Consider the following 15,916-nt stretch of genomic DNA (forward strand, 5'->3'; position numbering starts at 1 on the left):
TCAATCTTATCCAGCAACTTTACTTTGTTGGTAGTGGATTTAAGGCTGTTTTCTTTTCTAATAAAAAAGATGCTTTTATTTCCTGATCTAATGAAACAAGCATTGAACAGAAGAGAATGTTTGAATGGTTGGAATGTACATTGGCACAGGGTTACATAGCTGGACTGTGTGAAGCCTGACCCAAACAGGATGCGAGGCTAGATGTGGCTTGCAGTGAATTTGCCGATGATTTGGCAATGTGTAACCTGCAGGGGTATGGGATAAATATTTACAAAAAAAACACTAGCTGAGGCCAAGAAAAGAAGAAAGTGGAATTTATGAATTTCATATTCGCCCTTGACCCAGGAGGGTTGCTTGCAGAGAAGGCTGTAAACTGTTTTGACTGAAACTTTAATAGTTAACTACAGATTCTGGAATCAAAAGGAAGGTCCAGTGGAGAAACTCCCTTTTAGAAAGGGGATCCCTGATGGGATAAATTCTGGGAATTTAGAATTCCGCAAGAAGGAGCAAAAGAGTGTTATTGATTAAATACCAAAGTTCCAGGATTATTAGGCTGGGCTGAATGGTCTCCTTCAGTGCTGTAAGTTTATACGAAACTGTTTACATCAGGTATCAGTCTATGGCCTCCCAGCTTTTCATCCTTTATTCTGGTTGGCTGTTGCAAGAATGGCTTCACAAGGCACATATCTCAAAGACAGCTACTGCTTTACTAGAGGTGCTGTGAGGACTCAGAGACAGTAAATATAGCAGGCTATTGAGCTGTGTGAAGCATCACTGCTGTTGTCCCATTGTCATGCAGGCTTCACTGAGTCTTAAGAGAGATTTGATAGTTGGAGAAGGGGGGAGTGTGAGCAAGGGTTGGCTGAGTCGGCTGGGAGGGGAGGAAGGAGGTGCGGCATGAGTTAGAATCCTGGTTTTCTCAAATTGAGGTGTGAATGTAGTACAGTAGATCTAACAACCAGCAACTTCAACATAAAGCAGGTGTTTTATTACCAAGATCATAAAATGTGAGGCTGGATGAACACAGCAGGCCAAGCAGCATCTCAGGAGCACAAAAGCTGACGTTTCGGGCCTAGACCCTTCATCAGAGAGGGGGATGGGGAGAGGGAGCTGGAATAAATAGGGAGAGAGGGGGAGGCGGACCGAAGATGGAGAGTAAAGAAGATAGGTGGAGAGAGTATAGGTGGGGAGGTAGGGAGGGGATAGGTCAGTCCAGGGAAGACGGACAGGTCAAGGAGGTGGGATGAGGTTAGTAGGTAGCTGGGGGTGCGGCTTGGTGTGGGAGGAAGGGATGGGTGAGAGGAAGAACCGGTTAGGGAGGCAGAGACAGGTTGGACTGGTTTTGGGATGCAGTGGGTGGGGGGGAAGAGCTGGGCTGGTTGTGTGGTGCAGTGGGGGGAGGGGACGAACTAGGCTGGTTTAGGGATACAGTAGGGGAAGGGGAGATTTTGAAACTGGTGAAGTCCACATTGATACCATATGGCTGCAGGGTTCCCAAGCGGAATATGAGTTGCTGTTCCTGCAACCTTCGGGTGGCATCATTGTGGCAGTGCAGGAGGCCCATGATGGACATGTCATCTAGAGAATGGGAGGGGGAGTGGAAATGGTTTGCGACTGGGAGGTGCAGTTGTTTATTGCGAACCGAGCGGAGGTGTTCTGCAAAGCGGTCCCCAAGCCTCCGCTTGGTTTCCCCAATGTAGAGGAAGCCACACCGGGTACAGTGGATGCAGTATACCACATTGGCGGATGTGCAGGTGAACCTCTGCTTAATGTGGAATGTCATCTTGGGGCCTGGGATAGGGGTGAGGGAGGAGGTGTGGGGACAAGTGTAGCATTTCCTGCGGTTGCAGGGGAAGGTGCCGGGTGTGGTGGGGTTGGAGGGCAGTGTGGAGCGAACAAGGGAGTCACGGAGAGAGTGGTCTCTCCGGAAAGCAGACAGGGGAGGGGATGGAAAAATGTCTTATAACCGAGGTGTTTTATATAAGGGTGTTCAGCAAGTTTAACACCGAGATGTCTGCAGAGGTAGTAGAGCAGCCAACTAAAAGCCTTAAAAATGTTTTTAAAAGAGTTAATGACAGCAATGTGGAGAGGTTTAGGAAGGGCATTGCAGAGCTAAGGCCTAGACAGCTTAAAGACAGGGTCCCGAAGGTGGTGCAACTATAGGAATGCAGGACAGGCCAAACTGGGAGACAGTCGACATCTTATTGTCCAACCTGCCTGGTCTAAATAAAAGAGAAGATCAAGAGAATGTGGGATCTATGTGATCCTCATGTTGATGACGGAAACTTCAAGATGGAGATAATCGTGGCCAGGATTTGAAATCTCAACTGATTTTGCTCCTGTCTAACCAAAGGATGTGAAAACAGTTGTGGAATGCCACGAAAATAAAATGAAAGAACTGCAGATGCCGCATATCTGAAAGAAAATGAAACTGCTGAAGGAACTAATAGGTCTAGCAACATGCATGGAGCAAGAAAAACAAAGTTAAAGTTTTGAGCTCAATGATCTTTCTTTCGAACTGAAATATGAGCCATTTGTTATATAAACATGTTACATTCACAACATTGTAGCCTCAGGATGTTTCAATGTGCTGCCCAGCCAATGCAGTGCTGGTACTTTTGAAATGTAGTTGTTGTTGCAGTCGAGAAAAGACAACATGGAATTTGCACTTGGCAAAATCCCACCAACAGCAATGAGGAGATAACTCTTACAATCTCTTCTTAATTGTGAATATTCACATTAGTCAGGCCACTGGGCCGAACATCCCTGCACTTTCTTCAAATCTGCTATCGGACGTAAAACTGGTATCAAAGATTAGGGGCCACAGTTTACACAACCTCCAAAAGATGATACCTCTGCTGCACTCCCTCAGCACTGACCCTCCGACACTGCGGCGCTCCCTCAGCACTGAGCCTCCGACAGTGCTGCACTCCCTCAGCACTGACCCTCCAACAGTGCGGCACTCCCTCAGCACTGACCCTCCGACAGCGCGGCACTCCCTCAGCACTGACCCTCCAGCAGTGCGGCACATGCATGTGACATGCATTTACAGTGCCCTGAAAATGAGGGTGGTTTTAAACCCCTCAGGAAGGTCAAAGTGACACATCCAAATCTGTCAGTCACAGAACATGCCTTACCCTGAAACCCTCCATAACATAACCCTAACCCCTCATCCTCACCCATCCCTCACCCTATCCCTCACTCTATCCCTCACCCTAAGCCTCACCCTCACCCTAACCCTAACCCTAACCGTCACACTCACCCTAACCCTCACCCTCACCTTCACCCTATCCCTCACTCTAACCCTAACCCTCACCCTCTCCCTAATCCAAACCCTCTCCCTATCCCTCACCCTATCCCTCAGCCTCACCCTCACCCTCTCCCTATCATTCACCCTATCCCTCACTCTAACCCTCACTCTAACCCTCACCCTCACCCTCAACCTCACCCTCTCCCTCACCCTATCCCTCACCCTCACCCTAACCCTAATCCTTTTCTCCCAGAGGGGAGGGAATCTGTGAAATTTTTTACCACCCAGGGCTGTTGAGGCTGTGTTATTCAGTATATTAAAGGCTGAGGTAGGTGGATTTTTAATCATTAAGGGAGATCAAGAGTTGTAGGGATAAGGCAGGAGAATGGAGTGGAGGTGGCAGATGGAGTTCAACCTGGATAAATGCGAGGTGATGCATTTTGGAAGGTCGAATTTGAAAGCTGAGTACAGGATTAAGGATAGGATTCTTGGCAGCGTGGAGGAACAGAGGGATCTTGGTGTGCAGATACATAGATCCCTTAAAATGGCCACCCAAGTGGACAGGGTTGTTAAGAAAGCATATGGTGTTTTGGCTTTCATTAACAGGGGGATTGAGTTTAAGAGTCGTGAGATCTTGTTGCAGCTCTATAAAACTTTGGTTAGACCGCACTTGGAATACTGCGTCCAGTTCTGGGCGCCCTATTATAGGAAAGATGTGGATGCTTTGGAGAGGGTTCAGAGGAGGTTTACCAGGATGCTGCCTGGATTGGAGGGCTTATCTTATGAAGAGAGGTTGACTGAGCTCGGTCTCTTTTCATTGGAGAAAAGGAGGAGGAGAGGGGACCTAATTGAGGTATACAAGATAATGAGAGGCATAGATAGAGTTGATAGCCAGAGACTATTTCCCAGGGCAGAAATGGCTAGCACGAGGGGTCATAGTTTTAAGCTGGTTGGTGGAAAGTATAGAGGGGATGTCAGAGGCAGGTTCTTTACGCAGAGAGTTGTGAGAGCATGGAATGCGTTGCCAGCAGCAGTTGTGGAAGCAAGGTCATTGGGGTCATTTAAGAGACTGCTGGACATGTATATGGTCACAGAAATTTGAGGGTGCATACATGAGGATCAATGGTCGGCACAACATTGTGGGCTGAAGGGCCTGTTCTGTGCTGCACTGTTCTATGTTCTATGTTCTATGATACTCAGATCATCCATGATCTCAGCATGGAAGAGTACTGTCAAAGGGCTGAATGGCCTACTTCTGCTCCTGTGACCTACAGTGCCTCACTTCTTTGGCTGCCTCTCAACTAATCCTCACCCTGATTGGTTGGCTCCCCCTACCCCACTAAACACCATTGCCCTTTCTGTAACAAAAACAGGAATTTGGCAGAACGGCTCAGCAGGTTTGGCAGACTCTGTGGAGAGAAGGGTCGAATGGCCCTTCCCGAGAACTGATGGTAACCAGGAAAATAAACCAGTTTATATGCTGGGGAGGGGGTAAGGAGTAAACAATGGGAGGGCATCGAGTGCAAAGTGAGACCAGAACAGTTGGACAGATAAAAGAGTGGAAATTGATCTGGCTGGAAGGGTGAATAGCCATTAATAGGGGCTATTCGCGGCTAACAATAGGTTGTATGTAATAGCTAACTATGTGTTAACAAGGTCTGATGTGTGGGGATTGGGACAGGGATATAGGAGAGCTGAAGCCCTAAAGTCATTGATCTCAATGTTGAGTCCAGAGGGCTGTAGGGTCCCCAAGCAGAAAATGAGGTGCTGTTCCTCTAGCCTGCGCTGAGCTTCACTGGAGCACTGCAGCAAGCCTGAGACAGATATGTTCGCCAGGGGTACACAGCCATCTGTTGAAGTGGCAGGCAACTGGAAGCTCAGGGTCTTTTATGCAGACACAACATAGGCGTTTTGCAAAGTCGTCATCTGATCTATGCTTCATCTCCCCAATGTAGAGGAGACTGCATTGTGAGCAGCGGTGTTGAGAGTGAAGGAAACGTGGACCAGGGTGTCCCAGAGGGAATGGACTCTGTAGTCTGACTCCTCCCTTCCCTTCCTTGACATCTCTGCTTCCATTTCTGGTGATACATTGGCCACCAATATCCACTGCAAATGCATTGACTCCCACAGTTACCTTGATGATACATCCTCGCACCTTGCTTCCTGAAAAGACTCCATTCCATTCTCCCAGTTCCTCCGTCTCCAATGCATCTGTTCTGATGGTGCCAACTTGACAAGGGGGTCTCCAAAACATCCACCTCCTTCCCCAATCGAGGACTCCCCAGCTCCGTTGTTGACAAGGCCCCCAGCCGGGCCTCACCCATCTCCTGCACTTTGGCTGTTGCCCTGTCTTCCCTCCCACAACAGTGATAAGTTCCCCCTTGTCCTCACCTACCATCCCACCTACATCCATGCCCAGACGATCATCAGCCACCATTTCTGCCACCACCAGTCACATATGCCCCTCCCCTCCATTGTTCCACCTTCTGCAGGGACTGTTCCCTCCAGCCCTTCAGCCCATCGAGTATGCACTAGGCCAAAATAACCACCTAACTATTCCAGTCCCATTTCCAAGCTCTTGGCCCATTGCCTTGTATCCCTTTGTATCACAAATACACATATAAATACTGCTTCAATGTGAATGAGGGCTTCTGCCTCTCTCACCCTTGCAGGCAGTGAGTTCCAGATTCTCATCACCCTCTAGATGAAAAGATCTCTCCTCACAACCTTGCTAAACCTCTTGCCCCTTACCTCAACTCTAAACACCCTGGTCATTGATTCCTCCATCATGGAGTGGAATTCTTTCCTCTTGACCATATCTGTGACCCTCACCACTTTATACATCTCAATCTGGTCTCCCCTCTGTCTCTTTTGCACGAAGGAAAACAAAGCCTTTTTTGAAGAAGGGTCCAGACCTGGAAAGCCAGCCTTTCTGCTCCTCTGATGCTGCTTGGCCTGCTGTGTTCATCCAGCTCTACACCTTGTTATCCCAACTCTGTCCAATCTGTCTTCAGAACTGAAACTCTCCAGCCCAGGCAACATCCTGGTGAATCACGGAGAAAAGAATCCTAAACGCAGACATGTTATTCCCCCCTGGCAGGAGTCAGAACTCCCCCAGTCTGCCTTGGCCCATTTTATGCTTGCAAACACCTTCCAATGATGATCACTGAGCAGTGACAAGGAGCACAGCAGTTTTCCTGGTTTTGAATAAATAAGCTATTGTTTATGTTCATTTTAATTTTAAAAAAATCCACTGATTTTTAAAAATTAATTAGATGAAATTATGCAAATAATGTTTAGTAATTAGAAAATGTCAGATCTATCCCAACTTGCTCCATGTTATACTAACAGTTGCCAGAATCAGAATATAATTGAGACCAACATGGAACATGCAGAAGGATGAGGTCACCTCCGTATTTTACATTTAGATTTCCAGTGGCCACCCTTCTTTTCCCTCTGCCTTGTCCTCTCTGTTACAGATGGGTTCTTACAACTACTTCCTTTTTGTTTTGTTTTGAAGACCATAGACATTGGAGCAGAAGTATGCCATTCAGCCCATTAATCTGACTCTGCTGTCCACTGAAATTGTGACTGATCTGATCATTCCCAAATCCACTTTCCTTCCCTTCCCCCCCTGAGCCCTTGAGTCGGTACTGATTAAAAAGATGTCTCTCTTGGCACTGAATATACTTGGTGACCCAGCCATCTGTGGTAAAGCGTACCTCAGACTCACTACCCTCTGAGAGAGAACACGTACATCTCATCCCTGCCTTAAATGTGCAACCCCTTTTAGTGAGATGATGTCCTCTGATCCTAGGCTTCCCACCAGGGGAAAAACATCTCTCTGCATCTACCCTGACAAGTCACCTAAAGGTCTTGTAAGATTCATGGATTATGGATAAACATATGGACATACATGGAATAGTGTAGGTTAGATGGGCTTCAGATCAGTATGACAGGTCAGCACAACATCGAGGGCTGAAGGGCCTGTACTGTGCTGTAATGTTCTATGTTCTAGAATTCAATAAGATCACCTCATCCTTCTAAACTCCATTTTATACAGACTCAGAGTCATCAACTGCACATCATATGACAAGTCCTTTACCCCCTAGGATCATTCTTGTGAACTTTCTCTGGACCCCTCCAATGCCAGCACACCCTTGCTTAGATATGGGGCCTACAACTGCTCACAATATTCCAAATGTGGTCGAACCAGAGCCTTATGCAGCCTCAGTAGTACATCTCTAAGTTTGTATTCTAGCCCTCTTGAAATGAATGCTGACATTACATTTGTCTTCCTAACTGGCAACTGAGCCTGCATGTTAACATTAAGAGAATCCTCAACTAGGACTCTCAAATCCCTTTGTGCTTCAGCTTTCCAAAGCCTTTCCCCATTTAGAAGATAGTCCTACTAAAGTGCATAACCTCACATTTTCCCATGTTGCATTCCATCTGCCACTTGTTGCTTGTTTACTGACCTGTTCAAGTCCTTCTGCAGACTCCCACTTCCTCAATACTACCTGTCCCTTCACATATCTTTGTATCGTCTGCAAACTTAGTCCTAACAGCTCAGATTCAAGCTCATCAACACTGAGCTTGAGTACTTCAAGGAACCAGCACTTGCTATTGATGTGGTCACGACAAGCCACAGTGAGGTCCACCAGCTCCCACATCATGTTGTTATAATACATTGCTTACAAGTGTAATTACTTTAACTTGATTTTTTAAAAAAAATTGTATTTGTCTATTAGTTTGTAACCTGTAAATATTTCCCTTTTTTACCTTCAACCTGAACGTAACCGATAATAGATAGCCAAATTAGTAGCTATCATTAACCAATGAACTTACGGTTTATTTGTGTCACTCTGTTGTGCTGGGCCCCTGATCTTGGGTTTCAACCTTTTCTGTTAAAAGAAAAACTCACAAACTGTGAGCCAAAAGATAGCCAGCAAAAAAACACCTCTTCCCCTCTGCACCGAATTCCCTTGCTGCGTCCAAGTTCCCTGAGCTATATGCCTTCTTTGAATGTAATCTGTCCCTCCTAACTGTGAAAAGTGTTTCCCGAGTACAACATTGCACAGGTCAAATGCAGCAATATAACTGATCAGCCCTATTACACCCATACCTCTGACAGATAGTGAGTCATTAGATGTGAGGCCAGATATTGCTGTGTTATGTTGCATGGCCAGTAAGATATATGCTCATAGTATTATCACTGTATTGTAGCATGTGACCTGATGGTATAAAGGTCTCAGACTCCATCTTAACTCTGATTACTTGAAGCATGACATGCTTTTGCAGTCATACTGCTCAGTGGGGCCTAGCACCTTAACACTAGCCAAGCAACACTAGCAGCCTGAGGAATGTATTGTTTATGTATAACAGCTGGCTGTAATCAAAGGATGTTGGGCCCATCAATAGCGTGAAATCCACAATCAGTTTGTTGTGATATGGGAGGCAAGTAAGGTTAACTGAACAGGGCTAAACCTGTCAGCTTTGAACTCACATCAGATACTGATGCATTAACAGGATGTTGTACGCAGCAGCAGCCACCATAAACTAGTGTCATCTTGACCAGAATATTTCTCAGAAAACAGGCTAGGGGCAGGTTTCCAGGGCAGATTGCTGAGCAGCAAGAGTGGATGCTATGGTTCATGGAGCATGTGCGGCGACAACTGTGTCATTATCACCGATGCCCCGAACTCAGCGTGAATCATTGTGATCAAAGTTGGAGTGATCGGCACAGAAGCTCACACTTTCCAAATGTGAGCTGTCCCATCGAGGAGGACAAGTGCAGCAGATACATGGGAACATCACCCCCTTCAAGTTCCTCTCCAAGTCACTCGCTGTCCTGACCTGGAAATGCATTGCTATTCTCTTAGTGTCACTGGGTCAGTCTCCTGGAATTCCCTCCCTAAGAGTATTGTGGGTGAGCCCACAGCACATGGACTGCAGCAGTTCAAGAAGGCAGCTCGCCCCCACCTTTTCAAGGGGGCAACTAGGGATGGGCAATAAATGCTGCCTCCACATCCCATGAATAGATTCAAATATTCTGTATTTATTTCAAACTACATTTTCTAAAAGGAAACTTCGCAGGATGTTGACACAAACAATGAAATTTATGAATGATACTCAGGGTGATGGGTTTTTGAAAAAATTTCTAAAGAAGAACGATGAAGTTGATGATTTTAATGTAATCCACTCCACCTCCATAGTTTTCAGCGCAGTATGAAATCTCTCTGGATATAAATACAGATCTCCCAAACTCAGCAATCCTGACTTGGTGGGTAGGTTAAATGCACCTACCCCCAGTTTTCAGTAAGGAATCCTGGAGCTTATCTGATGAATACTAGATGAGAAGTTTAAATAGATGACCTTTTCAAAACCAGTTGCCCGATTGGCAAGACGTGGAGAATATTTGGTATGATGAACAGCCTTGAACATAGTCCCAATATTGCATCTTCCCCAATTTGGCTTCACCTGCAAAGTTTGAATTCAATATTGAGGAAAATGCTTGCAGGGAGGCAGTAGCCCAGCGGTACTATCATCACTGGACCTGTTAATCCAGTGACACGGATAATGTCCTGGGGACCTGGGTTCAAATCCCCCCATGGCAGATGGTGGAATTTGAATTTAATAAATATCTGGAATTAGGAATCTAATGATGACCATGAATCCATTGTCAGTTTTCAGGAAAAACCCATCTGGTTCACTAATACCCTTTAGGGAAGGAAACTGCCATCCTTATTCCAGCTCCCTCTCCCCATCCCCCTCTCTGATGAAGGGTCTAGGCCCGAAACGTCAGCTTTTGTGCTCCTGAGATGCTGCTTGGCCTGCTGTGTTCATCCAGCCTCACATTTTATTATCTTGCCATCCTTACCTGGTCTGGCCTACATGTGACTCCAGTCTGCCTCTGGGCAATAAATGCTGCCTGGTCAACAACACCCTCACCCCATGAACAAATAAAGGAAAAAAAGCAAGAAGTGGGTTTAGTTCAAATTTAATCCTTTTCCAAGTGCAGATATGGTTCATTAACCCTTCAAACATTTTATACCATACCTCTCGAACAGGGAGAGACTTGTATCCAGGCCTAGCTCAGAGGTAAGGACAGTACCACTGCCAACTGAGTACAATTGACAGGGATCATTCCTTGGAACTGAGAAAATCAAAATGATAAAACTGGAAGCAACATTCAAGTATCTAAGGATAGTAGGAACTGCAGATGATGGAGAATCTGAGATAACAAGGTGTAGAGCTGGATGGACACAGCAGGCCAAGCAGCATCAGAGGAGCAGGAAGGCTGACGGTTCAGGCCTAGAGCCTTCTTCAGAAATTTCTGCCTTCCTGTCCCTCTGATGCTGCTTAGCCTGCTGTGTCCATCCAGCTCTATACCTTGTTATCGCAAGTGTCTAACCTAGGTTAAAATGAGACTCCAGGGAAAGCTTGACTGCAACATTGATTGAGAAAGGAACTGCCATTAGGATTAAATGAGTTAAAATTAAGTTTCCCTGTACCACCAAAAGAAAGACCCTAAATCCAAGTCTGCAGCAGTTTATTTTAATTAAGAACAGTGTTTCTGAGGGAGTGCTGAATTAAAGGTGCAAGCCTGAAGAGAAAACATGAAATGAATGTCCTGTATGCTGCATCAGATGAATGTGAAATATCTCACGGCACTATCAAAGAGTCAGCAACAAAGTTTGGTCCCAACATTTCTTCAAACAAAGTAATATAACACTATCTACCCATACATCCCGTTTGTGTGTAGGATTGCTGTTGTACACAGAATGCTGCCACATTTACTAAAATTGCAGTCAATGTACTTCAGAATAATTCATCCAATCACCTGGAGCTACTTCAGAGAGATAATAAGGTGTTGTCAAAATGCAAGACTTCCTTCTTTTGCCTATATAACAGCTTAAGCCTCAAATCCTAGCTCAGTAAAACTCCACTATCCTTGGGTAGATTCCTTTACCCATTTATCAGCTGGACCTCTTTTCACCCTGGAATCATGGGATCATGTGCCCAAATCTGTTAGAATTGTGTCACAGTTTGTAAATGGAGCAAACAAAAGCTGAACTTCAATCTGGATATTCTGACTTTCTCTCAAGTGATGTGATCACTCACAAAATGAAAACATGATCAAAGATCAAAGGCAAAGACAATTTGTACAACGCTCACATCTTCTAACCTCAGCATTTCCCAGTCTGCTTCATAACCAGTCGATCATTTTACAAACTGCAAAACTATTCTTAACCTTGATCACGCCTATAAAAACAATACACAGAGCAAGATCCTAGAAGCAGTGGGCAGTGTACGAGGGCAGTTAACCTCTTGTTGACGGTGCTGGTCAAGGCAAGATCACTGAGGACAATGTCTTTGCTTTTCCTCAAATGGTGCTGCAGGACATTTTACATCCACTTCAGGGACTTAATTTGACATTTCTGAATGTGTCCTGTGTACAAATAATCCTCCCACCCCTAAGGAACAATTGCTTTGGTGACTATGATGGACAGATCATCTCCAATGAACCCATTCACCATTACAGTGGCCTTAAACACGCAGCTACCAAAGCTGTTTTTGGCACAGGAAATGATGTCAGGTGCTATTAGTGGGTCACAGCTGTGAAGATTTAATTAGTAGGATTGCTACACTTAATTGAAAACCAATTAGAAGCTGATGGATTTTGATTAGCAATTTAAATTTTTTTAATATATAATTTGTATTAACCAGTTTCAGGCAGATGTGGAAGGTACCGAATCTGTGTCAGGAAGGCAAAGTGGAATTATATTTCAATATAACTTGTGCTGAGCCACTGGCTGTTATATTTGACATGAGTCAACTCCATCTGTTCAAAAGGATAAAGGGCTTTTAACCCAGACTCTGAGGCTGTTCATTGGGTACTCCCTCACAAAGGAAGTATGCCACAACATTAGCATTGACATTGAAAGAATTTTTGTGAGAGACAAACACATTGACCTCTCAGCCCCTCTCACATATACTCAGCCATTTCACCTCCCAGAAGCATACCTGGAGCCATTGGTTATTTTATTCAGATTTCATTCAGATTCAGGAAGACAGTTCTCAGTGTTGGCTCTCTGCCAAGCTGTGCACTAAAATGTTGTTTGTGTGTAACTTATTTCATAACTGAAATCCCAATTTGTATTTGAGTGTCCCAGTTCTATTTGTTACCTCTCTTCACAAGAGTTTCCCAGATGAGAAAGGCCAATCAGCCCATCTTGTTTCATCCTTCCAGACTGACACTGCAAATTCTCTCATTTGACCATTCAAATGTTGTATTAAAGAATTTTCCATAAATATTCCTTCCACAAAATTCACAGAGTTTGAATCTGAGTTTTGATCTTGAAATAAGCAAAAATGTTTCTGATATAATTCTGAAATTTACATTTTACTAGTTTGAACCTGTTTCTCTTTGTTTTGTACCCACTATTTAGTTCAATGTTGCTATTTCCAGATTATTTGTTCTTCCACTGACCTAGACATATAGGGTTCTTAAGGAGCTTGACAGGGCAAATGCTGAGAGGGTGTTTCCCCTCTTGGAATAGTCTAGGACCAAACGGCATAGTCTCAGAATAAAAGGATGCCATTTTAAGGCCAAGATGAGAAGAATTCTTTCTTTCAGAGGGTTATGAGTCTTTGGAACTCCTTGCCACAGAGATCCTTGTGGGCAGAGTAAATTTAAGGCTTAGGTAAATACATTCTCCATCAGTCGGGGAATCAAGGGTTATGGGGAAAGTGGACAAAAGCAAGGTTGCATCAGCCATGATCCTATTGAATGATGACACTGACTTGAGGGGCCGAATAGCCTGCTCCTGCTCCTACTTCTTACAGTCATTTGGTAAATCATTTTCCAAACCGTAACTCCCAAATATTGCCAGTCTATTTTTCATGAGTTTGATATGTGGGACTGCCACATCGACAGCTTCTCATCGACCAGAACTGGAGATGTGATCTGCAGAGCTCATTGTTTGATGATGACTTGTAACTGATTGTTGGCGTATCCTGTTTCCATAGTGCTGTGTCTTTATGCATTTTTTTTTGCGTTGGATAGTCATGTTATTGTGTTGATTCTTCTTATCGGCTAAAGTCAGTTTCAACTTTGCTGTTAGTCAAGTTGAAAATATTCGTAGAGAATGTGAGTCACTTACAATTCTCTCCATCATGCAGCTTTCTGTAGCTGGCTGTACCATTGTCTGGCACAATTATATATTGTCTAACTCTGGGTGAAATTTCCTTTCTATGCCTCTCTACCGCCTGTTCGAGGCTTTGCTGAAGTGTTTGGACTGAGATTGTGATCCAAGTCTTTGATGTAAATTAGAAACAGCAGTGATTGTAACAACAAACCCTGGGGTATCCCACTCACTACCCAAAGCCGCACACCAGCCCATATGATGACTTAACATCCTCTCCCGAGTTCCTGCTTCTTCTTACTCTTCAACCAGTTTCTTATCAATTCTTAAATATTGCCACAATCGTTACACCTCTATGCTTAGCAAAAAACTTTTGACGTAAACTTCACTGAAGATATTTTGTATATCCAGCTACAGAATACTTAACACAACATGGGCTATCACTGCCTCTAATGGAATGAGAGGGGAGGGTGTGGATGGATTGTCCTGTCTGCCTAATGTTTACTCTGTTGTAACTCGACAAATAAAGCTCCAGTTTACTTCTGATAATCAATCCAATTATTTTACATTACATCTGTGATAGAGGTCAGAGTGTCAAGCTGAATGAGCAGCAACTGAATCCCGCAGTTAACTCTTCACGGCCTCAGTTCGTTGCTGGCTCCCTCTTCTGCGGAATCCTGTGCTATTTACAGAATTGAAGGTTGTTACAGCACAGAAGCCCATGGTGACTATGACAATGCTTTGAAATAGTCCTCGGTTTAACCCCTCCAGCCTTTTCCCAGACTGCCCTGTGTAATGTTCCCATCGTATAATCATCGAATTCCCTTGACTCTGTTACCACAGATTCCCTCAGAAAGCATTTCCGACGATGATGACTCACTGTGAAATAATTCCCCTCGTGTTGCCTCTGGTTGATTAGCCAATTCTATCAAATCTGGTTACCCGTCCACATCACACTGCAGCCAGGTTTTGCTGCTGGGTTGACTCTGTTGAGTGTTTCAGGATTTTGGAAGGTTCTGCTAACTGTGGATGTCTTCTTGTCCTGATACAGGTGCCCGTGTCCGTGGCCATGATGAGCCCCCAAGTGATTACTCCACAACAGATGCAGCAGATTCTGTCTCCTCCCCAGCTGCAGGCATTACTGCAGCAGCAGCAGGCTGTCATGTTACAGCAGGTAAGTAACAAGGCCACATTACACAGGGGAGAAATACACACAACAACCCCAATCTCACAAGCTTCATGTCATGCTCATTCAGCAGCTCCTGTTTCCCCTTTGGTATCAATCAGTCACTGTACTACCATCAGCACTGACAGCTGTCACAGCAGGGCACTCCAACAGTGCAGTTCCCATCACTGGGGCTGGGATCACTGTCACTACTCCCTCAGAGGGAGTTAAATGCCCTTTTGCAAGCCTCTCGTTATAACCCTGGAGTCCCCTTTCTTGACCAAATCTCAATGGATGTGATTCTGGAGATTTAACAGGTTGCTCAAAGATTGCCACTGACTACATAAAACTCCACAGCCATCAGCGACAGGGACTGTCCTGCCAACCAATCCCTGTACCTCACCCCCCAAGACATCACTCAGCCCTCCTCTCCATTACACCCCACCCCCCCATCCCAACTACAGACTCATGCTGAAGGGGCTTAAAACAGGGTCTCGTGATAACCCTCTCCCACAACAGATAGCTGAGGTGATGCTCTGCCATACAAGCTGGGAGGATGCCATAAGGCCGTCAGGCAGAGGAACAGGAGTAGGCCATTCAGTCCATTGAGTCTTCTCTATCACTTTATCACAACTAATTTGATTATCCATTCCATAACCCATAACTCTCAATTCCCTGATAACAAAGTGTGAAGCTGGATGAACACAGCATGCCAAGCAGCATCTCAGGAGCACAAAAGCTGATGTTTTTGGCCTAGAGCCTTCATCAGAGCTCTCTCATCCAGCTCCACACTTTGTTATCTTGGATTCTCCAACATCTGCAGTTCCCGTTATCTCTGACCCTCAATTCCCTTACTGATTAAAATATATGTCTCAGCCTTGAATATACCTAATGACCCAGCCTCAACAGCCAGCTTCAGTAAAGAAATCCAAGATCCTACCAGAGAGGAAATTCCTCCTCATCTCTATCTTAAACCTATATGACCCCTTACTCTGAGATCATACCCTCTGGTCCTAGACTCACCCAAAAGGGGAAACTATCTCTCCACATCCACCCTGCCAAGTCCCCTGAGAGTCTTGTTTCAGGAAGGTCATCTCGCCGAATAAGATAGTCCCTCCATACCTGATACCAGGTGAGTGAACCTTCTGTGGACAGCCTCCAGTGCCAGTATCTTCCCTTAGATAAGGGACCAAAAACTGTTCACAGTATTCCAGGTCCAGTCTGGCTGCTTCCTTGTATTGTCTCAGAAAAACCTTCTTGTATTTATACTATGATAACAAGGTGTAGAGCTGGATGAACACAGCAGGCCAAGTAGCATCACAGGAGCAGGAAGGCTGATGTTTTGGGCCTGGA

The 15,916-nt window shown here is 45.0% G+C and overlaps 1 protein-coding gene across 4 annotated transcripts in view; it reads left to right on the forward strand.

The window, feature by feature from the left end:
• foxp4 (forkhead box P4) overlaps positions 1-15,916 on the forward strand; it is a 441,139-nt gene that overhangs the window by 291,333 nt on the left and 133,890 nt on the right. For all 4 annotated transcript variants that reach the window (XM_059653290.1, XM_059653292.1, XM_059653291.1 and 1 more), the window contains one exon: positions 14,450-14,572. In XM_059653290.1, coding sequence (XP_059509273.1) covers positions 14,450-14,572 — 123 coding nt within the window. The remainder of the gene's footprint in view (positions 1-14,449; positions 14,573-15,916) is intronic.

This window comes from Stegostoma tigrinum, chromosome 21 (assembly GCF_030684315.1).
Source record: "Stegostoma tigrinum isolate sSteTig4 chromosome 21, sSteTig4.hap1, whole genome shotgun sequence".
In the NCBI taxonomy this organism is placed as follows: domain Eukaryota; kingdom Metazoa; phylum Chordata; class Chondrichthyes; order Orectolobiformes; family Stegostomatidae; genus Stegostoma; species Stegostoma tigrinum.